The 25,715-nt window shown below is 35.9% G+C and overlaps 2 protein-coding genes and 1 long non-coding RNA gene across 4 annotated transcripts; 2 read left to right on the top strand and 1 right to left on the bottom strand.

The window, feature by feature from the left end:
* Window positions 1-644: 644 nt before the first annotated feature.
* On the bottom strand, window positions 645-1,889 carry LOC111901141 (uncharacterized). Of its 2 annotated transcripts, none has more exons than XR_002853412.2 (3): window positions 1,487-1,889; window positions 1,028-1,389; window positions 645-931 (listed from the first exon to the last, which is right to left on the bottom strand). It is a non-coding gene; the product is annotated as an uncharacterized LOC111901141 (long non-coding RNA). The 2 variants fall into 2 exon arrangements; XR_006184439.1 differs by having other exon boundaries at window positions 1,028-1,384.
* A 12,941-nt stretch (window positions 1,890-14,830) lies between these two features.
* On the top strand, window positions 14,831-16,823 carry LOC111901140 (probable phospholipid hydroperoxide glutathione peroxidase). The gene is made up of 6 exons (XM_023897018.3): window positions 14,831-15,147; window positions 15,591-15,667; window positions 15,750-15,811; window positions 15,895-16,013; window positions 16,296-16,463; window positions 16,563-16,823. The coding sequence occupies exons 1-6, from the start codon at window positions 14,908-14,910 to the stop codon at window positions 16,593-16,595; spliced, it is 699 nt and encodes a 232-aa protein (XP_023752786.1). The 5' UTR covers window positions 14,831-14,907; the 3' UTR covers window positions 16,596-16,823.
* Window positions 16,824-21,746: 4,923 nt separating this feature from the next.
* On the top strand, window positions 21,747-23,635 carry LOC111901139 (glutathione peroxidase 1). Its single transcript, XM_023897017.3, has 6 exons — window positions 21,747-21,955; window positions 22,512-22,588; window positions 22,795-22,856; window positions 22,949-23,067; window positions 23,188-23,355; window positions 23,435-23,635. The coding sequence occupies exons 1-6, from the start codon at window positions 21,902-21,904 to the stop codon at window positions 23,465-23,467; spliced, it is 513 nt and encodes a 170-aa protein (XP_023752785.1). The 5' UTR covers window positions 21,747-21,901; the 3' UTR covers window positions 23,468-23,635.
* The last annotated feature ends 2,080 nt before the right edge of the window (window positions 23,636-25,715 follow it).

Here is a 25,715-nt window from a genome sequence, read left to right as displayed (position 1 = left end):
CTTTTCCCCCTTATACCAATAATTATTTAATTATTCCTATGTCATTAATAGAAGGTTCCATGTCGAATCGTCGACAATAAAATATTTATTTTTTGAAAAAGTGCAACTAAAATTAAATAGCATAACGAGCTTTAAAATTGGTGTTATAAATTCATAACACATAAAAGAACGTAATCAGATATAATAAAAAATAAACCATTAAACTTATTTATAACTTATCAATTAACTCATTTTGTTCAAATTTAACCGGTTATCCGGTATAAAAGGTGATGTGGCGTTAACAGTTAATTTGTATTTATTTTTTAATAGTCATGTCATATAATCCATATAGATAACAAACTATCAATTAACTCATTTTGTTCAAATTTAACCGGTTATCCGGTATAAAAGGTGATGTGGCGTTAACAGTTAATTTGTATTTATTTTTTAATAGTCATGTCATATAATCCATATAGATAACAAACTATCAATTAACTCATTTTGTTCAAATTTAACCGGTTATCCGGTATAAAAGGTGATGTGGCGTTAATAGTTAATTTGTATTTATTTTTTAATAGTCATGTCATATAATCCATATAGATAACAAACTATCAATTAACTCATTTTGTTCAAATTTAACCGGTTATCCGGTATAAAAGGTGATGTGGCGTTAATAGTTAATTTGTATTTATTTTTTAATAGTCATGTCATATAATCCATATAGATAACAAACCATACCGTATAACAATTTAGCCTCACCCAACTCTCTTTTCTAGTTGTTTTTTTTCTTCTTTCTTAATGTTTGAGTTCTGATAACATAACACCCAACATCACACCCACCTTGAAGCGTTGAACACCAAACACCAGCATCTCTGTCATCTTAACCAACCATCATCATCAACCTCCATTTTCTTCACCCATATCCACCTCTAACATTTGACTTGACCATCAACTAGAAAAAAAACCCAAAAATTTGCTAATGAAATCCGAAGAAAGTTACAAAGTTAATCAAAATAGGTCTGAAATTCAATTGGGATTTACGACTTACCGATTTCTTCATGGAATTCCATCTTGAACAACGATGAGCAGATTGTTATTGCATCCATAACATGTATCATTGGTGGGTATTCACCATCAACGATTTTTAAGCCATGTAACTCCATCATAAACTGCGCCATCATAAAAAAATGTCTGGATTTCAACAATGAAATTTTTGGGTCCTGTTTAGGGTGATGTTTTCCGAGGGTAATCGAATTAGGAAACTCTCTTTAAGGTTTTGTTTTCACGTTGTTGATACATAGAAGCAACTCTCTCGAATTAGGCAATATTTCTTCCCTATTGGAAAAGCTTCTGTTGCAGATTTTTGAATGCCCCTAAATCCATCTTTTGGTTCGCCAACCCTTACCTGCGCTAAAAATAAAAGAAGTCAACAAAAGGTGAACACCAGATACATAGAGGCACACACAAAGGGGTAAGAGACGAGCCATATTCTTTAATTTTTTGGTACCTGCAATTTGATTCAATGAGAAAAAGGAGAGAGACTGCCATTCAGAAAATACGATAAGAAACCCAACAAATCATAGCCCTATAAGCAGCAAATCAGGAATATGAAACATCAAATCGGATCCCAATTTGATCCAACAAATCAGATGGCTTCACAAACACTAAGAGGAAGAGAGAGAGAGAGGGATGCGTAAGGAAGAAACACAGGAAGAGGCGACACGAGAAGAATGCAACGATGATTTTTTCGATGGTAAAGTAGGGCTTGGACTTTGAATCTTCATATGATGGCGGTGGTGATTTAGCATCCCCGACAACACTGAGTGACGAGGAAGATGACGTTGAGAAGAAGACAACGATGGCTGGTGGTGCCAACAATTTTCATGTTGTAGGTGACCGGAAACACAGGATTAAGGTGATAAAGTATCAAGGGGTGGGTTGGGGGACGAGGGATTGGTGGGTGGGACCCAAGACTTTTATTATAATAAAATAGTTATTTAAAAAACTGAAATGGGAAAATGAAATTAAATTCCTCATAGGCTTCTCACCGTTTCAAATTGGCCAAAAATGGTTTAATTAACAGGTAACTAGCAACTTAAATGGTCTATTGCGCAAGAAAAAAAAGTTTAATGACCAAATCGGACAGACGGAAAATTTTATTATGCTACAGTGACATTTTGCCTAAAAATTGATCTAAAACTATTTTTTGATTAGGATTATGAAGTTTATGGGGTTTGGCCCAAATTGGGTTTTTTGGGGTTAAGGCTTTTTTTTATCTCCTCTAAGTTTTCGGTTTTAGTTACTGGAAGTCCTTAAACTATCAAGACATAAAACGGATAGGCTTTTATATTATTATCAAATGAGGAGTACAAGATATAATGAAAGGAAAAGACATAATATATAGACTAGCTAATTAGGGTTTTCTAGCTAATGGGCCAACATAAGACCCTGTACAAAATAAATCTCATAAACTTATTAGGCTAACATCCTCCTTCAAACTCACATTGCAACAACAATAAGCATTGAGAGTTTGTCAGAAAGAAAATGAAATTTAGGAGCAGTCAATGGCTTCGTAAGAATATCAACAATCTACAAAGTGGAGGAAACATAAGGAAGAGAGATAATGCCCTTCTGTAGATGATGTCATGTGAAATGACAATCAATCTCAATGTGCTTTGTGTGCTCATGAAACACTGGATTCTTGGCAATAATTATTGCACTCTCGTTGTCACAATACAAAGGGTTAGGCTGAGAGATCCCAATGCCCATATCTGCAATAAGCCATCTCAACCAAACAATCACACAAGTGGCGATAGCCATGGCTCGACACTCAGATTATGTAGAAGATCGAGAGACAACATCTTCTTTCTTGTTTTTCCATGATATCAATGAATCTCCAAGAAAAAACACAATACCCAGTAGTGGACTTACGATCATAAATATCACCATCCCAATTTGCATCACTATAAGCACGCAACTCAAGAGAGGATGTAGATGGAAACACAAGAATGCATAACTAAGTACCACGTAGATATCACAAAATATGAAGAACAGCTCCCCAATTAACAGTAGTAGGAGTAGTGACAAACTTGCTGACCATATGAACTGCATGAGCAATATACAATCTAGTGACAATCAGGTAAACCAAGCGCCCTAGAATGGTACGCAAAGGCTTGGATATGATAATGGGACACCATCAGTTGGAGAGTACTTTGCATTACTCTCTATAAATGTATAAACTGTTTGATTATTCGTGGTTCGTGCGCATTTAAACAAATCTGAAATATACTTCGTTTGAGATAAAAGATAACCCTTTGGTGACTGAGCAACTTTAATCCTCAAGAAATAACGTAGCAAATCCAAGTCTTTCATATCAAAACGATGATCCAAATCACACTTTAAAGACTCTATACCATCATGATCATCACTAATAATAATCATGTCATCGACATATAAGGAAAGAATAATCCGACCTATATTCGTACATCAAACAAATAGAGCCGAGTCATGGTTAATTGGATGAAAACCAAGCGAAGTAGTAACCGTAGAAAATTTCTCAAACCAAGCATGAGGGGATTGTTTGAGGCTATATAGTGCCTTACGAAGTCGACAAACTTCACATGGTTGGTGATCAATACCAGGGGGGAGGAGACATACATACTTCCTCATGAAGATCACCATTCAAGAACACATTCTTGACATCCATCTGATAAATCTTCCATTGACGAATAGAAGAAACTGCATTCAAGGTGCAAACAGTCGTCATTTTTGCAACAGGAGCAAGCGTCTCCTCATAATCCATACTATACTTTTGGGCGTACCCTTTCGCAATAAGTCTGTCTTTAAAACGCTTAATGGATCCATCAGACTTTATTTCTCAGCCATAGCGGTTTGCCAAAGGGGATGAAAAACAACCTCTTTGTAGATGTTGGCTTAGAGAGATGATGAACATTAGCAATAAAAGATGCAAACACTGGTGAGTAAGAGGAATAGACAAAGTCGGTAAGCTTTATGGACTTATTATTACGATAAGTCCAAGATGGAGGGGGGTCTTGATGATTTGTAGGAAGAGGATCAACGACAGGTGGTGGATTAGCAGTAGGTGGTGGATCAGCAGCAGGCGGTGGATTAGTTAAATGTGGTGGATCATCAATGGCAATGCTAAATGAATCAATAGTATGAAGCTGCTCTCGGCTTGCACATGTGACCGAACAAGAATGTTATAGAAAGGAATATGCTCTAAAAATGTGACATTGCGAGAGACATACAGTTTCTAATTTGATGGATCATAGCACCGATAACCTTTCTGACCAATACCATATCCCAGAAAAATACAAAGAGCTGATTTTGAAGAAAACTTATCTCTTTCTACATGAGGCTTCAAGACAAAACAGGTACACTCAAACACTCGTAATGAAGAATAATCTGGAAGTTTTCCAAACAATATTTCTTAAGGAGACTTCCCTGAAGTGTACATAGTAGGAATGCGATTAATAACATAAGCGACGGTATGAAAAACTTCTCCCCAAAAACATATTGGGAACTTTAGCAGAAAGTAGTAAGGATCTTGCAGTTTCTAGGAGATGCCGTTGTTTTCTTTCTACAACACCATTCTGCCGAGGAGTGTTTGTAAACGATGACTGATGCACAGTGCCATCAGATGCCAATAGTTTTTTAAATTCATTGGAGGTAAATTCTCCTCCCAAATCACACCGGAAACATTTTATGACAGTTGAGTGTTAAGTCTTGATAAGGGCTCGAAATTCACTATATATGGTGAAAAAGTCACACACGCGCTTCATTAAATAAACCCACGTATAACGAGTGTAGTCATCAATGAATGAAACATAATAGTTAGCTCCCGATTAGAGGTGATCGGAGATGGACCCCACACATCAGAATGCACGATATTAAAAGGAGCAACGGAACGAGTGACACTTTTATTAAACGATAAAGCATAAAATTTTCCAAGTTTACAACCACAACAATAAAAAATATCATCAATTTTTAAAAAACCTAACACACCAGTGGAAACCAAAAACTGTAAACGAGACGCTTACACATGTCCCAAATGAGAATGCCAAAGATAAAAAACAGACAATGAAGGGTTTAAACGAAAAGACGAAAAATCGACACTAGATGCAACAACATCAACAACATGTAGCTGCTCCAAAACATGGAGCTCCTCAAGTCTACGACATATCCCAATCACCTTTCGATACCGAATGTCCTGTACACAGAAGAATGAATCAGAAAAGAAGACCCAACAACCCGATTTTCACAACTGATGGACCGATGCAAGGTTCAAAGCTAGTGTGGGAATGTGGGACACATCTGTTAAAGATATATAAGGAGTGACAATAGAACCAACACCCTCTACTAAAATGGGTGTAACACTAGCAGACATAATAGAGACAGGTGTACGAGAAGATAATGAAGCAAAAGATGAAACATGTGGTGACATGTGATGAGATGCACCAGAATCCAATATCCACAAGGATGCAGGAATACCTGACGTGTTGGATGAAAACAGACTTGAATGAGACATGGAAGCTGACATGGCAGTTGGATTGGCAACAATGAACTATCTGAATTGCTCAACAATCTGTTGATCCAAGGCTGATGGTGGTGTAAAATCTGTTTCATTCTCAACTGAAGGTGCAGCAGTAACGTACTATGGTGGCCTAAAAGATGGAAACGAGCGACGTGACTATCCAAAAGACTTGTTCTGTTGTGAAGGTGTAACATCCAAAAAATTTGGGGTAAAATTTTCATTTTTAATTCAACCAAATCACCAATTATCTTTTTATTCAAACATTCAAAAGTATACTGTAATATCACAGTCATCAAAGTACAATCCCAAAATCATCATAATGTGGAAACATGGGTGGATGTGTTGCGATCAAGCTGGGCCCTTCCCTTTCGAACCGGAAGTACCTGAAATCATAACCATAAATCCGTAAGCACAAAGCTTAGTGAGTTCCCCAAAATACCACATACCATACATATCATTGGGCCTTGCCTACATATTGGGCCCATCCCACCATAATGGGGACAACCCTGCCAAATCAATGGGCTCAACCCGATAACTAGCACCCTACATAACATAAAATGGGCCTAGCCCTTCCGGGTCCATAGGCCTAGCCCAACATACAAATATGCTTATCCCGCCATACAATGGGCCTAACCCAACATACAAATAGGCCTAGCCAAACATACCATGCAAGAGTCACAAAGACAGCTGGCATAACATATCATAATGGGCCGACATTTGTGCCTTCGACCCATGGGTACAATGAGGAGACTCATCTCAATCCAAGATAACCGAACACATGAGCTGCTGCTACCAGGATCTTTACACTGAACATAACCAAATTATTCCTAATCAATAATTAAGAAAAATTCCCAAAATCTAAGGCCCAAAAATAATCTATCTTCCGAAGGGGTAAAAGACCATTTTACCTTTCCCATAATTGGCCCAACATCTCATAGTCAAAACCCCAAAAAGGCTCAAGGCCCAAAAGGCCCAAAATGTGTATCCTGGGAGTATGGCCTATGTACTGAACTCGTACGCCCCACGTACTGCTCTCTGATGCGCAACGTATAAATCGTGAAGCCTGATCCATGCATTACGTTGAGCGTACTCCTACGTACGCCCAACGTACTCGTCAGAAGGCCAAAGGCTTCTCATTAAGCACTTAATGCTTAAGACCAACGTCCAAACTCAAATCTAACCTCTAGATAAGATCTTACACCATAAAGTTGCCAACTTTATTCCTTTGCATGCCTTAATGGGACCCAAAACCCGTTTTTATCCTTCTAAATCCACAATATGAACAACAACTTAATCATGACTTAACCAAACCCATCAAGATGACATTTTATGCACCCACAACCTTCAAAATGCTAAGATTCAACATTCTAAACTATTGGAGTAGCTCATACTCACAAGGATGACTCTAAGGACCAAATAAACCCAAAACATTCCTTAGACTAGATGTAACACATAGAGTCATCAAGTTAGAAATTTAATACCTCTTGGAAGTTGATAAAGATGATTAAAACCTAGATCCACAAGACCCAAGCCAAGCAATGCTTCTAAGAAGATCTCCTTCTTCACCAAGGCACACCAAAATCACACAAAAAGCCTCAAGAATGCTCAAATGAAGGCTAGGGTTTCGTATATAAGGTTAAGGTTGATGGAGGTTGAAGATAATAGGGTTTGCATATAAGTTAAGACCTTTAAATATGATCCAAGACCCTAAATTAGGGTTTGCACCTGACTTGAGTATACCCAGCATGCTCTTGGTACGCCCAATGTACTACAAGGACCTTGCGCGATCCTGCTGTCTGGTACGCCCCGCGTACTTGGCTTAGCCCTAAACCACCAAAGGCCATAACTTCTTTGTTGTAAGTATAATTTCGACAATCCTTATATCCCCGAAAAGGTAATGAGAAGCTCTACACTTCTATCAACTCTATCTTTCCTTAAAACTTTCCGAACTTAAATCCAAAAATTCATAAAAGGTCCGAACTGCCAATTACGATTATACCCTTGGGCTCCAAATCACAAACCGAACTCTCAGATCACCCAATCTACATTATTCAAACCAAAGGGATCTAAATATGTATTTAACCCAAGGACAATAGCCTTGTAATAAACGATCTTTGGGTCACGACCCCGAATTAGGAAATGATTTGGAACGGTGTGTTACAGAAGGTTGAGACTGTGCAGGTGATCTCGTTTGTTGTTGCTACTGATTTCCATTGCTTGTTAGCAAAGGACAATTTGCCTTCCAATGGTTCTTCTTCTTACAAAAAGCACACTCATGCAACTTTGGGACGATTCTGGTTTGGAGACTGAGGTCGTTGTGGAACAGCAAAGACATCAAGAGTGGCTATCTTGAGACCTTTGTTAACATGGGACTTGATACGAGTTTCTTCAACAATCAACTCGTGAACAACCAAATCAATAGTGGGAAGAGGTGTGCGATGCAATATTGATCCATGCAAGCCTTCAAAATTTGAACATAATGTCATCAAGAACTGAACCAAACATTATTCTTCCCTTCTATCAACATAAGGCTTAAAATCCTTCAACATATCAGGTTCTGTAAGAGCCAACTAATCCCACAAATCCGACATAATTGCATAAAATTCATGAACACTGATATTGTTCTGTTGGAGGGCTCGAATATCAAACTCTAACTAATACTGCTTTGCAAAGTTAGATTGAGTATACAGCCTAGCCAAGTGATCCCAAACCTCCTTTGTTGTGTCATACTTCGCCAACTGAGTACCACTAGACTGGATAGCATAATTATTAATCCAAGTAATTATCTTGGAGTTATCACTCTCCCATGAATCCAATAAGGTTGCATAATTATTAGCCTTCTCGTCTGTTGGTTTCTTCTTGTCACCTGTAACAATCCCCCATATAGTCTTGCCTCGCACAAATTTTTTCATTACATAACTCCAATAGGCATAGTTCTTACTATGGAGTTGGATACTAATAGACTGAAGAGGATCATCGCTCCGGGTCATATTTCCAATATCATTCAAACGAGAATAACCAAAACAACATTAAATATGAGTAGCAGCAACAACAATCAAAATCTCTAAATCAACAAAACCAATAGTAGAAATGAAACCCTCGAAATCAACGAAATGAACGAATTAAATTGAACGGAATACAGAAACAAGCAAGAAAACCATACCCAAAATTGCGAAAATACTCTGATACTGTGACATCCCCAAAATCTCGACCAGAAAAGACCGATTTTCATTTATGCTTTAAAAAATAATTTCAGAGTAAATCCTTTTGATTTGAAAGAGTTGCGGAATTTGTTCCCAAAAACAAAGTATGATAAAATAATATTTACCAAAACATTTCATCAAGAAATATATTTTCATTATATAATCAAAACTCGTGATGTCATGTTCCGATACAGACCATAAAGCATAAACGATAACATTACAAGTCATTCAACAAATATATACATATACAGACTTGTAAACAAAACAACTTGATGATTATGCATCTTATGCCCTCGCACCACTTCCTGTAATACAAAGAAACTGAGTGGGTCAGGCTTGGGAGCCTGGTGAGCATATAGTGTTTTCAACCCACAATAAATAATTAAATTAATATTCATCAACCAACAATAACCCAATTACGCATTCCCGTTATTCTCACTTTACGTCCCTAAAACAACTAACACAAGGGACCTAGTCTTAGAATATTTCATCGGGGCGACAACAAATGCTTCGGGGGTTCCTCAGCAATATAAGTCAATTAAGGCAACCATGAGGGGGGTGGAGTATAGCGAATGAATACCCGAGTTCATTAACACCTACAGGTGGCGAACCTGCTAGCGTTCCATAGGACTGTCTAGAAAAGTCTGTGGTCGTCATCTAAACTCCGCTAGACGACTAAATCAAAACAACATCGAGGCCTCTCATCTGTTTATCACACATCTATCTACCCATGTTCTACCCGACATATTAGTAGATAAAAATATATATTTTTATACATAGTTTAAAACCTGTATAGCATTCTCATTCAATACATATTCCAAACAACAGATGAGACACATACACATAACACGTATTTCATAGAAAATAAATCAGATCTATGAGATAGAAGAAAGTGAATATACATTCACACATATAACAACAAAATATACACATAACACGTATTTTATATAAAATACTTCATAATTATGCGTTAGAAGAAAGTAACCACACACTCACCTGATCAGAAGATGATCGGACAGCACTACGGCTTACAGAAGTAGTATTCTTCGACAGATCTGGAAGATCTTCACAAAAATCGAACTCCTCGCGGGTAGAGCTTCGGCTCAGGAATCGCACTTCTCGGGATCTCGGGAGCGTAAAACTTCCTTCTTAACTTGGATATGAGATCCGGGGTGTCAGGATGGCTCCGGGGGTTTACACGCAGAGCTTCGGCACGAAAAAGAGAAGGAATGAGCAAGAATGCCCGGAACCCTCGCATCCTATTTATAGGAGGCTGAGGCCTCGTAGTACGCTGGGCGTATAGCCTTACGCGGGGCGTACGCCTCCGAAATCGTCACTGCATGTGTCATCCGAAGAACTCGAGTGCGAGGCGTGTCATGCTTCGCTGTACGCTGGGTGTACTTCGGATAAGTCCGGTGACTCCTCTTCGGATAATATCGGATATAATAAATAAATTTAAATATTAATTATTTAATAAACTTTGAAAATTCATATCTTCGTCATACGAACTCCGTTTTTGACATTCTTTATATCCACGCGTAGGTGAGACTACGCTCTACACCTTTCGTTTAGACTCCGTCGGCTAATTTTGACTTTATTTTTTATTATTTATTTTTAGTAGGCCCGGACAGGAAAACTTCGTTATAAATTCATAACTTCTTCGTCCGACGTCCGTTCTCGCCTAACTTTTCATCGTTTCGCTACTAACAACGATATCTTCGATTCTCGTTTAAATTGTTTCGGCTATAAACCACTCGATCTCAAATCGAGGATTTCGGGTTATATACCGCAAAGTCGAAATTTCATAAATTCATAACTTCCTCATACGAAGTCAGATTTGGGCGTTATATATATTCGGAAACCTCGTTTCGGCCACTACAACTTTATGCAAAGATATCGGGCTTATCTCATACTTTAATTTTGACGTTTAATTTATTCTTAATTCATTAAATTATAATAATTAAGTAAATAAACACATAATTCACATCATTCACATAATACTCAAATATTTCATCATTAATACTTCAAAAGAGTTACAAGGGTTAACCTAGACTATTACGTCAACGAAAATGCCTAGCCTGGAAACGCGGGCGTTACAATTCTCTCTCCCTTAGGATGATTCCGTCCCCGGAATCACACATCAACAAAAAAAATGCGGATAGCGACCCAACATGTCACTCTCCGTTTCCCAGGTGAGATTTGACCCATTCGTATGTTTCCAACGGACAAGCAATAACTCGGCCATCTTGCGTCGAAGCTTCTTAGTCTTTCGGTCAACAATTGCCTCAGGTTCTTCAATTAACCTCTTGTTTTCATCAATTCTCAATTCAGAAATTGGAATTATATCGGGAACTTCTCCCGTGAACTTCCTCAAATAACACACATGAAAAGTGTTGTGAATTCCATTCAGTTCTTCGGGTAATTCGAGCTTGTAAGCTTGGTTCCCAACCCTCTGAAGAACTTTAAACGGTCCAATAAACCTTGGACTCAACTTTCCCCTTTTACCAAATCTTATAAGTCCCTTCCACGGCGAGACTTTAAGCAAAACCAAATCTCCAACCTCAAAAGTCATCGGTCTTCGCTTCTTGTCAGCATAGCTCTTTTGACGATCTTGAGCTGCTAACATTCTTTCCCTGATCACTTTCAACTTCTCAACAGTCTGATGGACCATCTCGGGACCCATAAACTGATTTTCCCCAGCCTCAAGCCAACAAGACGGCGTACGACACTTTTGTCCATACAAAGCTTGATAAGGTGCCATCTTTATGCTAGAGTGGAAACTATTATTGTAGGAAAATTCTACCAAAGGTAAATGTTCATCCCAGTTACCTAGGAATTCCAGGGTACATGCTCTCAGCATATCTTCAAGTGTTTGTATTGTTCTTTCACTCTGACCATCAGTCTTCGGATGGTAAGCTGTACTTAAACACAACTTGGTACACAACTTGCGTTGGAGTTGAAATCTTTTTAAACCTTTAAAAGTGTTGGGGGGGGGGGGTAATAAAATCATGTTGTCTCATCTTCTTTATATCGATGATGCAGTTTTTATAGGTAAGTAGTCTATATAGAATGTGGAGAATTTTGTGTTAATTCCGAAATGTTTTTATGAAGTTTCAGGTCTTCGGATTAATTTTCACAAGTCGAAACTCTTTGGAGTGGGAGTTTCAGCTAATGAGGTTCTCGGTTTTGCTAGTTTATCTGGGTGTCAAGTGGGTTCTTTTCCTTTCAAATATCTTGGTGTCCCGGTGGGCTTGAATATGTCTCTTATTCAAAACTGGCAACCTATTTTTGATAAGTTTCGTTCGAGTTGAATGGTCGGAAATCTAAAAAGGTGTCTATGGGTGGGAGGTATACTCTTATTCATTCAGTTCTTGGTGATTTGGGCATTTATTACTTTTTTCTTTTTAAAATGCATGTTAATGTTGCAAATCGTTTAGAAGTGAGTAGAGCTAAATTTTTTTAGGGCGCAAATCTTGATGAAAAGTGTATGTCTTGGGTTAAGTGGAAACATGTTTTAGCCAATAAAGTTAATTGGCAGGCTTGCATTATAAAGTCGATTCATGGTCAACAAGCAGCTTTTGCTGTGAATGATCGTTTGACTACAAAAGGAGCGTGGTCGTCGATAGTGGGTTCCATCTTGAAATTACATGCTAAACGTATTATTCATCTTTCCACCTTAGCATTATCTATTAGAGATGGGGGGGGGGGGGGGAATACTATGTTTTGGAAGGAAGTGTGGGTTGGAAGTGTTCCTTCGATCGAGTTATTTCCTAGACTAGCTGCTTTGGATGTTGATTCTAATTGTGTTGTTGCTGATAGGCATCAAGGTAACAACCGAAATCGGTGTTGGAGATATGATATGAGAAGAGGGGCTCAAACTTCTCAATTTTTGACCATGATAGAGTTATTAGCTAATGTTAAATTTTGGGATTATAAAGACTCTTGGGTGTGGAATATGGCTAATAATGTTGATTTTTCGGTGAAAGGGACGTGTGAGATAATTGATAACATAATGTTACTACATGGGTTGAGTGAAACTAGATGAAATAGATTGGTGTCAATCAAAGTGAATATTTTTAGTTGGTAAACTATGCTAGATCGTCTTCATACTAAAGATAATCTTATTTCTAGAGGTATTGATGTCCCCTGTTCTCTTTGTCCTATTTGCATGGATCAAACAAAGAGTGTTAATCATCTCTTTTCTTAGGTGTACGGTTGCTAAAGCTTTAAATCTAAAGATCAGTCAGTGGTGCGATCTTGATCTGTCTTTTTTAAATTTTGTGGATGGGATATCTTTTTTCTTGGAGTCCGTTCGTTTAAATATGAATAAGAAGGCTATATTGGAAGCTATTATCCAGTGTTGCAGAAATCGGCCTTGGCGGTCGATTAATCGCTTAACGGCCTTAAACCGATTACGATTAGGGTGCTTGGCGGAAATTGGTCAAAATCGGTCAAAGTCGGCCTTGGCGGTCTCGGCGATCATAGGCGGGATTTTTTTTTTAAATTAAAGAAAAACTAATTTTCAAATTTTACACCAAAATTTTAAAATTTTAAAATGTTAAGCTTTAAAATTTTAAAATATTAAACTAAAGTTTTTAAAATTTTTAAATTTTAAATTTTAAATTTTAAATTTTCAAATACTTGGTTTTTTAGGGAATATTAATTTTCTAAATGTTTTTATTAATAATTAAGGGTCCCCGATTAATCTTCGATTAATCCCCGCGTAGTCCGATTAATCGTTTATCGCCAGTCGACCGCTGAGTTACCGCCAAACGATTTTTACAACCTTGCTATTATCTATACAAATTGGTGGTCTATATGAAACTTTAGAAATAAATGCATATTTGACCAAACGAGACCTAGACAAGATATGTTATTTGATGATATTGTTGTTTCTTCTTTTAATTGGGCAGTGCATCGAAAACATAAACTCTATTAAGTGAAATTTATGGCTTCAAAATCTCATTTTAAACATTATGATGCAATTATTTCGTTTTGTCTTTAGCTTCTTGCTAGGCCTTTTTTCTTTTAAATAAAATCTAGCTGTTCCAAAAAAAATAAAATAATAGCGTAAAAATATTATGTTTTACTTTTTTTTTATTATTTTATTATTATTTTTTATTTTTAATTTTGACATTCTATTATTATATTTTATTTCAAAATCGTGTATCATATTTTTCAAATTTGTTTAATTTTAACCATTTTACTAGGTTCTATGAACGAACCCAATTTATCATCCTGGTTTTGAAAATGCAATGTCAAACTTGTCAAAATAAAAATAAATAAAAAAGTAAAACATATTTTTTTTAAACAAATACTGAAAAATACAGTATAAAAATAAAAAAAATTAAAAACATAATGTTTTTTTGTCATTAAATTAAGATAAATAGGTCAACATTAAACCTACGATTTTCAGTTTAAAATAAAAATAATTCGTTATGCAAAATTCAGAAAATAACATTTGCAATAATATTCTCTTTGTGCCATTTAAAAAAATAAATAAACAAAAACAAAAACCACGACATGTTTAGTTTTAACATATTTGAAATGCTTCTAGAAAAGGATGCTGAGAAGGTAATGTGGAACGGCTGATTTAATCCAAATCCGGTTTTGATACCGCAAAATTAGATCGAACCCCCTTATAGATTTACTTTTGTTCACTATACTACCTTTACTTAATTGTTTACATAAAAATAAAAAATCACATTATAATAAATTATAATAAATGAGTAAGCAATTTGGTTGAAATGACGTTAATCGAAATATTTAAAATTTGTAATATAATATTACACAGAAAAACATTTTCACCTACAAAAAAAGTTTTTAAATGCTGCAACATAAGGACTAAAACTGAAATACATTAAACCTTAAGGGGCATTTGATTTGATCAAAGTTTCATTCGGAGTATCACTGCTTTCACACAGAATAACGATTCCCACCGTTGGATCATTCAATACCAAAATCTCCACCGTCCAATAACCGCCATGCCTTCCGACCGCTACCGCCGCCACATCATCACAACTAGAAACGGCCACGCATCTAGTCCGATTTCCACACAAAAATAATAAAAACATGAAAACGAATCAAACGACTCGTTTTTATGTTTTAACGTTTACATTATTCCACCGCCATCACCAGATACGTGTTGTATATATATATCAACAGACCCCAATGTCTTGTTCATCAGCTCGTGTGTTCAATAATCTTATCACCCAAAGAATTCTAGTCTTTAATTCGAGACCCCTTTCAAATTCTCTCAAAATTTCATCTGTTTCTTCGATCTCTCTTCCAATAGGTTCAAAAAGATCGTGGTTTTCCACCAGATTCTGCAATACCAAAAGAACGCCAGTGGTAAATTTCAGCTCAATGGCCACTCAATCGAAGCAATCAGTTTACGACTTCACCGTTAAGGTTTGATATCTTCAAATTTAGGGGTTTTTAAGTGATTTTGATTGATTAAATATTCATTTCTCGTTGTGGTTGTCGAAATTTGATTGCGATCTTGTTATCCGTGGTTTGTTACTTCATTTTATCTTAATTTTTAGGGTTTTGAAAATGATCTCTGTCGATTACGTTGTAGCTGAGCACGTTTTGATGTAAAAAATTTGATCTTGATTTTGTTAGTTGTGTTCTCTTTTATGGGTATTATGAAAGATCAAAGATGGTTTCTTGAATCAGTTATACCGAATGTATGCATGTTCATTGATGATTGTATGAAAGCTTCCAATTGAAGCAAAGATTTTCGAATATGTTCCATCGATTTCAGAAAGATTGAACGAAGTTATAAACTTTCTTATGAATATCGTCTTTTTTAATCTTTGTGTTTGACAAGTTTGGTTCTTTTTTTTTATCAGAACGCAAAGGGACAAGATGTGGATCTCAGCACTTTCAGAGGAAAAGTCTTGCTGATTGTTAATGTCGCATCACAATGGTAAGCTATAAATTTTGAAGAAAGATCGATCTTTTTTATGAGCTCAAATTTTAATTATCGATTTATCGTTTTTGTGTTGCAGTGGTTTAACGAACTCTAATTACCCTGAGCTGACAACCTTGTATCAGAAGTACAAGGACCAAGGTTTGTGTTTCTTGATCTCATTTGAACTACTTATGACAGTTTATAATTGTTTCTTGTAACTCAAGTAAGTTGAATCTTTATAGGTTTTGAGATTCTTGCATTTCCATGCAATCAGTTTAATGGGCAAGAACCAGGGAGTAATGAAGAAATCCAGGATTTCGTTTGCACTCGATTCAAAGCCGAGTATCCTGTCTTTGGAAAGGTTGGTAAAAACTAAAAAACATTATAGCTTTATCTGAATTTGTCATTTCAGATGATACAATTGTATTGTGTTTGATGTGCATTAGTCGGTGACTATGACTAATGTTGATGAGACAAAAATTTCAATTTTATGTCCCATCTAAAAGGTGGAACACTGATAGGACAAAAATTACAGTCTTTGTCTCACTGATATTAGTCCCAGTCGAATATACGTCAAATGCAGTGCATCCTATTATGTCATGTCACATCCTGTCTGACAAGCATGGCTTACTTCCCATTGTAGGTTGATGTGAACGGAAAAACGTCAGAACCTTTGTACACCTTCTTGAGGTCAAGCAAAGGAGGACTTCTTGGTGACAGTATTAAGTGGAACTTCACAAAGTTTCTAGTTGACAAAGAAGGAAAGGTTGTTGATCGTTATGCTCCCACCACTGCTCCTCTAAGCATTGAGGTACGTATAGGACTTATTTCATAATGTAATTTGTCTAAAATTGATGCCCATAAAGTTTAATTAATTGATGAGTTTTTGTTTGTTTTTTGCGTATTGCAGAAGGATATAAAGAAGTTGCTTGGTGTTGCTTAAGTGCTTGCTCTATAATGTGCTTTTGCCGTTTTTTCTTAATAAATGAGCACTTTGTTATCGTTAATGTTTTGAACGTTTTCTTATGATGTAATTTTTAACTTTGGACATCTTGTGTGATGTGATATGTAAACCAAATTATATATTATTGAAATGACCTTCTACATGTATAAAATCAAGTGTGAAGTCTGTGTCCCAAAATATCTTAATCAAGTTTTAATTACGTCGTTAGATCTCTTGAATTGTCGATTTAATTAACCGGTCACTTAATTGTCCAGACATGTTGGGTTTGCAAATTTTGTTCAAAATATTTACTTGGTGTTGACGCGTCTATATAGATTTGGTTATTCATTTATCAACTCCATATCATTTTAGTATATAAATAACTAATATTTGTATTTCATAATATTGAAACTTTAAGTTATCTTTAGAATAAAGGGAGTGGCTACGGTCTCCCTTGTTGTTTGTTAGGATGGCAATGAGGAACACCGCCCTTAGACTGTGGTTTTTGATGTGGTTTTGTTTCAAACCATGGTTTCTAATGTGGTTTTGCCGCATAAGGTAGTATTCCGCCATACATTCTCTCTCTTACTTTTTTTCTTTCCAACCTTTGAACGGTCAAATATTTAAAATTCGATTATGTTTTTTTCCTATAAATAAAACCTTACAACCTTTAATTTACCACATCTTAATACGAATTTTCTCTCTTTCAATATCTTTTTTTTCAAAACTTTTAACGTATCTTCTTCCAATGACCCAAACAATAAGAAACACCATAATCCTAAGACCTTCGTATAATCAACCGATTTATTCCATGGTTTATCACTATGACAGTGTAACATCCATCAAATTCAAATCAATTTAAACTTTTTCTACCAATTAAAAACCATTGAAATTATTACAAAGTGTTTTCAAAATAGTTTCATATCAGAGTTCCGACAAATCATAATCATAAATAAAGGAAGTGTATAGTCACGTCTTCGCTTTTCCGCGATCATCTGTTGTACCTGAAACACTAATCGATAAATGTAAGCTCGAAGACTTAGTGAGTTACCCCCAAAATACTCATACAAACAACAATACACATACAATAACAAACAACATACTATGGGTCCAATCATCCATTAGGATGGAATACCCCATGCCCCTCAACCATCGGGTTGGAATGCCAACATACTATGGGTCCAATCAACCATCGGGTTGGAATGCCCACCTACTACGAGTCCAATCATCCTCAGGACAGAATACTCTCGACCCACAACCATTAGGTTAGAATGCTCACACACAATATATATATAACATATACTATGGGTCCAATCATCCATCGGGATGGAATACCCCAGGCCCACAACCATCGGGTTGGAATGCCCACATACTATGAGTCTAATCATCATCGGGATGGAATACTCTCGGCCCACAACCATCTGGTTGGAATGCCCACACATAATACATATATAAAAGATAATCACACATAACGAGTCCAATCATCCTCGGGATGGAATACTCTCGGCCCACAACCATCGGGTTGGAATGCCCATAACCAATCAAACATGTGCACCTATATCAGATAATCATATAACAGTATGTAGAGACAACATACTAAGGTCCTATCATCCTCGGGATGGAATACCATCAACTACCAATCAATCATGTGGACATATAACATGTAATCTCCTACCAGCATACAGACAGTCAGACCAAACTACAGGTCACTAAGCATAACCATCCTATCTACCAGGATATCGATCTAACATCTCATAACAACAATTAATCCAAATAATAATGCAAAGGGTCAGCCTTGGTGCCTTAGACCCTTGAATATAGTAAGGATAATTCACCTCGCAATGTAGATCTGAACTAGAGAATCGAATTCCCGAATCGTTGTCTCACCAAAAATCCCGAACTATCCAAAATAACGAATATTAAGTCAATAAATGGGAATACCAGTTTTACCAAGAGTCCCACCCATGATAATATTCCATTTTGCCTTTACTCTAATTTGGGCCAAGGCCCAATACCAAATCCATGATCCACAAGTCCACACATACAAGGCCCATTATTGGCCCAATTTTCCAAATTGGGCCCAACTCCCTATTTGGGCCTCATTCAAAGACTCACTACCAAAACTGGCCCAAAGTACTCTTATCCAGAGAGTCCATCAAGGACCAAGTCCAACTAGTCCAAAAGGTAGCCCAATCTCGAAGCCTAAATCGCAAAAGCCCAACAGGGGTAGTACGTTGGGCATACTCCTATGGTACGCGAGGCGTACTCCATCTCGTGTTGACTGAAAAACAGGACCGTTGACTCGGTACGCGGGGAGTACTGCTATCTACGCGGGGCGTACGCAAGTCTGAACCAAAACTCTCATAAGTGCTTAATGGCTTAAGCACTTAATCCCAAACTTTAGATCCATCGACCAAATGTGCCTAAGACTCATAAAGTCTTGAACTTTAAGACTCTGGACGTCCAGAAAGTTCTTAATATATGATCTTAACCCATTAAGACCTACCTACTCTATGTATGGGACACATTCAACTATTAGGACATCATTTTTATCACTTAGGACCCTTTCTAGGGTCTGGATGGACAACTTAATATGACCAAAATGCATCGTGCACCATATTGGGGTTTTTGGGACAAGAAAAGTGCCAAGAAACTAAACAAGACAAGATCTACTCAAAATAGTTGCCAAGCTAGAAGCTTTTTACCTTCTGGAGCTTCTAGAGGACCAGAGAACTTCGGATCTTCAAGCTTGCCTTCCTTCTCCAACTATTTGATGCAATGCCTTCACCTTCAAGAGCTTAAAACACACACTAACTCACACTCACACACAAAACTAGGGTTTGGGACGTCTCTCGGGTATGGAGGCTGAAAGTGATGGGAGAAATGAGCCATAAGGATGTTTATATAACACCCAAACCCTAAATATTAGGGTTTCCTTCTGACATGAGTACGCCCAACGTACTAGGGCGCACCTAGTACGCTCAGTGCACCCTTATTTACGCACAACGTACTCCTCCTGGTCCCAAAATTACAAGTTAGCCCCTAGGCTTTTCATGGCTTTACCCTTCCATCCCAGGGACTATAAATGACAAATCTTGGAATGTTACAAACAATTTGCTACCATATGATCCCCACCAATTCCCATAACAATACTCACAACCACAAAACGGACCTGTGGTTAATCTGTTTGACTTTTTGACTCAACCCGAATTCGCCACAAAGACTCAAGCACCCATTTCTGACTCTGAACCTGAAATCATTCGAGAAACCAACCCACTAAAGCACCAAGTAAAAGAAAAGATAAGGCGGAGGCCAAAGCATGGGAACCCGAAGAAGTTTTAGCATTGGTACAAGCATGAATCGATATTTCTGAAGACGCGAAGACAAGAAAAGACCAAAAACATGACAATTTTTTAAGGCAAGTTACAAAAAGGTTCCACAAAGGATTGAACCTTCCAGATTATTGTTCAAAAGACCAAGTGTATTTCAAATAAAGGAAAAACAAACAAGGAAGTCATGTTGTTTAATGTTTTGTATAACAACAAGCAATGTCAATGGAAAAGCGGAGAAAATGATGAGTGATTTTGAAGAAAGCTTTAAAAGTGTACCAAAAAGAAAAAAAAAGAAGACTTTTAAGTTTATTGGCTTTTGGAATCTCGTGAAAGATAACCAAAAATGGAAAAGGAGCAAAAATCCGACGAGCATATCAATAGTGGTTCAAAATGCTCAAGAACAATCGAATCTGACCACACTACATCGGATGCTCGTGTTGTTTTCGACCTCAACGATGATGAACTTGTTAAAGTTACACTACCTTCCTAACTAATGGAAACGGAGGTTGAAGAACAGGTAACCTCAACGATGATGAACTTGTTAAAGTTACACTACCTTCCTAATTAATGGAAACGAAGGTTGAAGAACAAGTGGCTGAAGAACAAGGAGTTGATGTGGAGGTTGGGGTTGAAATGTAACTTATTTTATGGAAAATTACTAACTTTATATCATTTCATCATTGGTATTTGGGATGTTACTCCAAGTGGGTGATGATGAGGTTTGCATTGAAAAACAAGTGGTTGATGAGGAGGTTGACATTGAAGAACAGGTGGTAAAATTTCTATTTCATTAAAACACTGTTAATTTCAAAGTCATACTACAACTTCGCATACATACTAAGACAAGTACATTGCATAAGCTTACACATATATACTAAATCATTAATTTAAATAAAAACACAATTGCAAGCATGATTATCAAACACTTTCGAATCCACAATTTCCTACTTATTTGTGTCAATTCCTTTGTAAAACTTATAGATTCCTTATTCCCTTCTCTTTGTGCTCGTTGAAATGATTTTTCCAAAATTGATATCCCCATTTCAATGGAATCTTCTTCTGCTTTTGCTTCATTTTTCTTATTCTTGTTTATTGGTCCTTCATATTCATCAACCCATTTCCAAATAGTACAGTTTGGTTTATTTGGATCCTTCATATGCAACAAAGTTAAAACAAATAACCAACCAAATAAGGAAAATGACATAACCAACCAAATATGGAGGAGAAAGGTATGATAACTCACCCATTGGTTGGGACAAACCCTAAACTTTTTTCCAGGATTCCTCTTAGTGGTTGAAGTCCAAATACATGATGGGAACCCAAAACCACAAGGGTAAGCATCATCAAAAACCTTATTTGTCTTTGAAATGTTTGAGCTTGAGGTGGATATTATGGATTTAGTAGAAGATGAAGCCATCACAGGACCCAAAAAAGAAGATGAAGCACGAGAAGAAACGTAGGATAAGAAAAAGTCGTTGTTCCTTTTCCTTGTAGCCCTAATATGATTTAAAGAAGACAAATACAAATGTCATGTCACCCACTTCTATCCCATGTCATTAATTGTTAGGTCAACACAACAATTTTTAATCAAAGTCATCTTTTTACCCACAAGAACCGGTTACCATTAGGTTGGATTTGAACAAAAGTTATAGTTGGTTAGTGTTTTTTATATAATGACTTTAGTTGGATGATTATTTTTATACAAACAAAACTTCAATGATGTTTTCTTGAAGTTTTTGAAACATCCCTACCTTAGTACCCTAACCCTTTATAAAAGTCGCATTTAGTGTATTTTAAAATAATGAGAAGTATCAAAATTTAGGTGTCCATTTTGGAATTGAAGCCACCAATGCGAATAATCGCATTCATACACTCATCTGTCAACTATTAATTCGCCAAGAAATCCCGTTTCTTTCTTGTCTTTCTTTACATTTCAACGCATTATACCTCTCAACCACCATCAAGCAGCCATCCATGGCGACCCAACCCGCTTCCGAAAAGAAAACCCTCTACGATTTCACAGTCAAGGTTAAATCTTGCTAAACTCTTTCTATCTCTCAAGAACCCAGATGTCGATTTTCATATACTGTTAGTTTGATGATTATAAGATGAATCAACTAGTCAAACATCATAAAACGTGAACATGGTCATGTCCATGCCCCCATATGTACTCAAAGTTTGGGTTTTGATGTCAAACCTCTGTCTCTTTACATGTAAAAATCGTATGGGTTTAGCTGCTAATCTGTTCCCAAGTTTGTGCTTCTTGTAACGTCTGTTGTTGGGTAATCTATAGTCAGATATTTTTTTGTCAGAAGCTTCATGATCCATGTTAATTTCGAAGCTGAAAAGTAGAAAGATTGACACACTAAAGTCAACGCTCAGCTTGATTCTTCTTCTGCAACTGTGTGTATGCGTTTAGGAAACAAATTCGTTATGGCCTTATGGGTGCTTCAGTTTAGTCAAACATATAATTTCACTCCCTTGTAGATTTTCTTGATCTTATTTGGGTTGGATCTCATAAACTTTTATTGTGTTTAGTGGTTATTTTCATTTTTTTGGTGATTTAATCGTCAATTTTATGCAGGATGCCAAGGGTAATGATGTAGACCTCAGCGTTTACAAGGGAAAGGTTTTACTCATTGTTAATGTCGCATCCAAATGGTAAGCATTCTTCATTATTCTCTCTTCAAATGTTCTTGCAAACCTTTTACCATTTCATCATAAGCTTTCTAGGGCTATCTTTGATGATGATGAGGGCATCATACAGGGTCCCACCTTTATTTTGCATTTGTGATTAGGTCCCCTAAAGTAGCTTAGATTTACAATCAAGTTTTTTGTTTATGGGTATTTTTGATTCGTTGTGGCAGTGGGCTTACAAATGACAACTATGCTGAACTGAATCAAATCTATTTGAAGTACAAGGAGAAAGGTTTGTAACTTTAGAAAAATAGTGTTTTTTTTTGTTTTGTTATTCTGCATATTGATGAATAATATCATTAATTACTTGTTTGATGAATGTAGGATTTGAAATTTTGGCATTTCCATGCAATCAATTTGGAGCTCAAGAACCAGGAACCAATGAAGAGATTGCTGACTTTGTTTGCACCAGATTCAAATCAGAATTTCCCATCTTTGACAAGGTAAAATTCAAACAACCCAAGATCAAAGCACCTTTTTAATCGTTTTTCAAACAAGAAATATTCTCAAGAACACAATTAAATCTTCAAAATTTGACTAAAAAATGCTGAATTTTTACACAGATTGATGTAAACGGTGACAATACTGCACCAGTTTACAAGTTCTTGAAAACTGGCTTCTATGGAATTCTTGGAGGAGATGTTCAATGGAACTTTGCCAAGTTCTTGGTTGATAAAAACGGGCAGCCTGTTGATCGATACTACCCCACCACATCACCTTTTACAGTCGAGGTAAAAGACGAAAATACCCTTCTGATAGACCGATTTCATTGCTTCATCTTACATGAATATCCTTGTGTTGTTTTTGCAGAGAGATATTCAGAAACACTTGGGTCTCCTTTAGATTTCAAGATTTCCACAAGTGGATGCCGAATCTCGTGTTGAATAATGGCATACCAATGTTTAATTATATGTTGTATTGTTTTAGATTCAAACGTTTTAAGACTATGTAATTCAAGAAACTTTATTTGTTTTTGTTTTTCTTACATTATTTACTTGCTTGTTTTTCCCATCTTTTTTCTTCCACATTGTTGCTTGTATCCGATTTTTCCTTAGCTCCTGCATTTACGGACCATTGTGGTCTCGCAATTTATAAACCGAAGTTCATCTTTCATCTATGGAAGCAATCTCTCTTTCCCTCGGTTGGATGTACAAACTCTCTACCTTTAACCCCCATATTAAGTGGTAGTGTGTCACAAATCTTTGTTCTAGGATTCTAACAAAATGACCACATTTGTCACAAAATTTTGAGTTCAAACTCGTGACACTACTTTTTCTAATAAAAAGCACCATCACTAAACTTTCGCAAGTAGTGTTTATGCTTCGTGATAATTATTTGCGAGAGATTCAACGTTTGTAAATAGACCTTGCTAAGTAATCTTGAGTCACAAAAGTTGGGGTTCATTTTGCTAACAAAGTGTCTAACTAGAAGTTTCTAACTAGTAGATATTAGGTTCAATTCTAGACATATATTAACCCATGTCGTTCGAAAAAGAAAAAAAAAAATCCTGAGTCACATTTTTCCTCACGAATAATAATGTTTTGCTTGTTCCCAATGCACTTTTGCACCATGTACTAACAATTTATCATCGCTATAAGAGGCAGCATATTTGGTTCTATCTAAGGGTTTGTAGATTCTATATACTATGGACTTATAACATTTTTGTAATGTTATTATCAGAGTCCTTTTAATTTTTGGTTATTTGATATGTTCTCAATTCGATTGTGTTTCCATACAACACATGAGTATGTCGTGGTATGTCATTTTCAAGTGGAGCGATTGTTGGTATTATTCTTTACATACAACAATAATAACTAATTAAACTCCTCTAAATCCTTGTTTTGTATTCTTTACATATTTTTTAAGGGGGTGTTTGGAATTGTTTTTGAATTCTAAAAGTGCTTTTGGCAAAAAAAAAAGTGTTTATTGGCTTGTAATGGTGGAAAAACTATTTTTTGAATTAGCTTTTGTGGTGAAAAAAAACCATCAAAAAATGTTTGACTTTATTTATTTATTTATTTACTTTTAAGCTATTTTGGTTAAAAAAACTAAAAAATAAAAAAGCCATGTATTATATGCTTTTTAAATTTTATTTTTAAAGCTAATGAAAAACTATTCCAAAAGTATTTTTATGTTTATACAAACATTTTTTTTTGACTTTTAACCGATAAATCAATAAATTATTTGAAAAACAATCCCAAACACCGCCTAAATTAATTGTTTATTAAAATCACTATATGAAATACAATACATAACAAACAAGTTTATAATGTTATCATGTTTTCTTCCATGGTTAACATAAATTGTTAGGTACATGGCCTATTTGCAAGTGTAATTCGCACATTAATCTCTTATTTTTGGGTTATTTCCATAAATAAAAAAAAAAAAACCTTATATTTTGATTTTTTTTTCTTTTTAGACTTGGAAATTTTTTTTCTTTTTCGAAAAAAGACCTAACTTTAACCTGTTACTTGTTATTTTAGACCCTAGCAGGCCACCAAAAGATAAATTAGGTATTTTTGTTTCATTAAAGACCCTATAGTTTGTAGTTTTTTCCATTTTAGACCTAAAATGTATTTTTTTTCAATATAAACTTAACTTTAAAATTGGTTATAGTTTTCAAGACCAAATATATAATGTATTTCTTGACTATACCGAAAAAGAAAGTATACATGTATAAACTAAAAAAATATTATCTAATCTATTATCTTTTGAGCGAATATAACCAAGAAGAATTGAAAATTTTTATTTTTGTCTAAAAGAGATAATTAAACTTTATCTTGGATATATATTATATCATTAAACTTGATATATTGTTTAAACAAAATTGCAAAAATGGTCCCTGTGGTATACATTTTTTTGGGGTTTTAGTCCAAACCTCGACTTTTTTGGATTGGCGGCCCTTATGAGCTGGTTTGATTGTAGTTTTGGCCCCTCGAAAAACTGAAAAGACTAAAATACCCTTGAGGTATTTCTTTTTCATTTTTCTTTCATTTTTTTTTATCTATTTTTATAATTAAAAATATTAAGAAAACTTTCTCTCTCTCTCTCTCTCTCTCTCTCTCTCGTTGAACCACTACCAGAGGTGGAA

Source organism: Lactuca sativa, chromosome 6 (genome assembly GCF_002870075.4).
Source record: "Lactuca sativa cultivar Salinas chromosome 6, Lsat_Salinas_v11, whole genome shotgun sequence".
Taxonomy (NCBI): domain Eukaryota; kingdom Viridiplantae; phylum Streptophyta; class Magnoliopsida; order Asterales; family Asteraceae; genus Lactuca; species Lactuca sativa.
This window is presented reverse-complemented; position numbering and strand designations above follow the sequence as displayed.

Coding starts and splice junctions, on each gene's coding strand:
- LOC111901139 (XM_023897017.3), top strand. CDS start 21,902: ATGGCGACCCAACCCGCTTCCGAAAAGAAAACCCTCTACGATTTCACA. Junction 23,068..23,187: donor AATTTCCCATCTTTGACAAG/GTAAAATTCAAA, acceptor ATTTTTACACAG/ATTGATGTAAACGGTGACAA. Junction 23,356..23,434: donor CATCACCTTTTACAGTCGAG/GTAAAAGACGAA, acceptor TTGTTTTTGCAG/AGAGATATTCAGAAACACTT.
- LOC111901140 (XM_023897018.3), top strand. CDS start 14,908: ATGTCTTGTTCATCAGCTCGTGTGTTCAATAATCTTATCACCCAAAGA. Junction 15,668..15,749: donor GTTAATGTCGCATCACAATG/GTAAGCTATAAA, acceptor TTTGTGTTGCAG/TGGTTTAACGAACTCTAATT. Junction 16,464..16,562: donor CTGCTCCTCTAAGCATTGAG/GTACGTATAGGA, acceptor TGCGTATTGCAG/AAGGATATAAAGAAGTTGCT.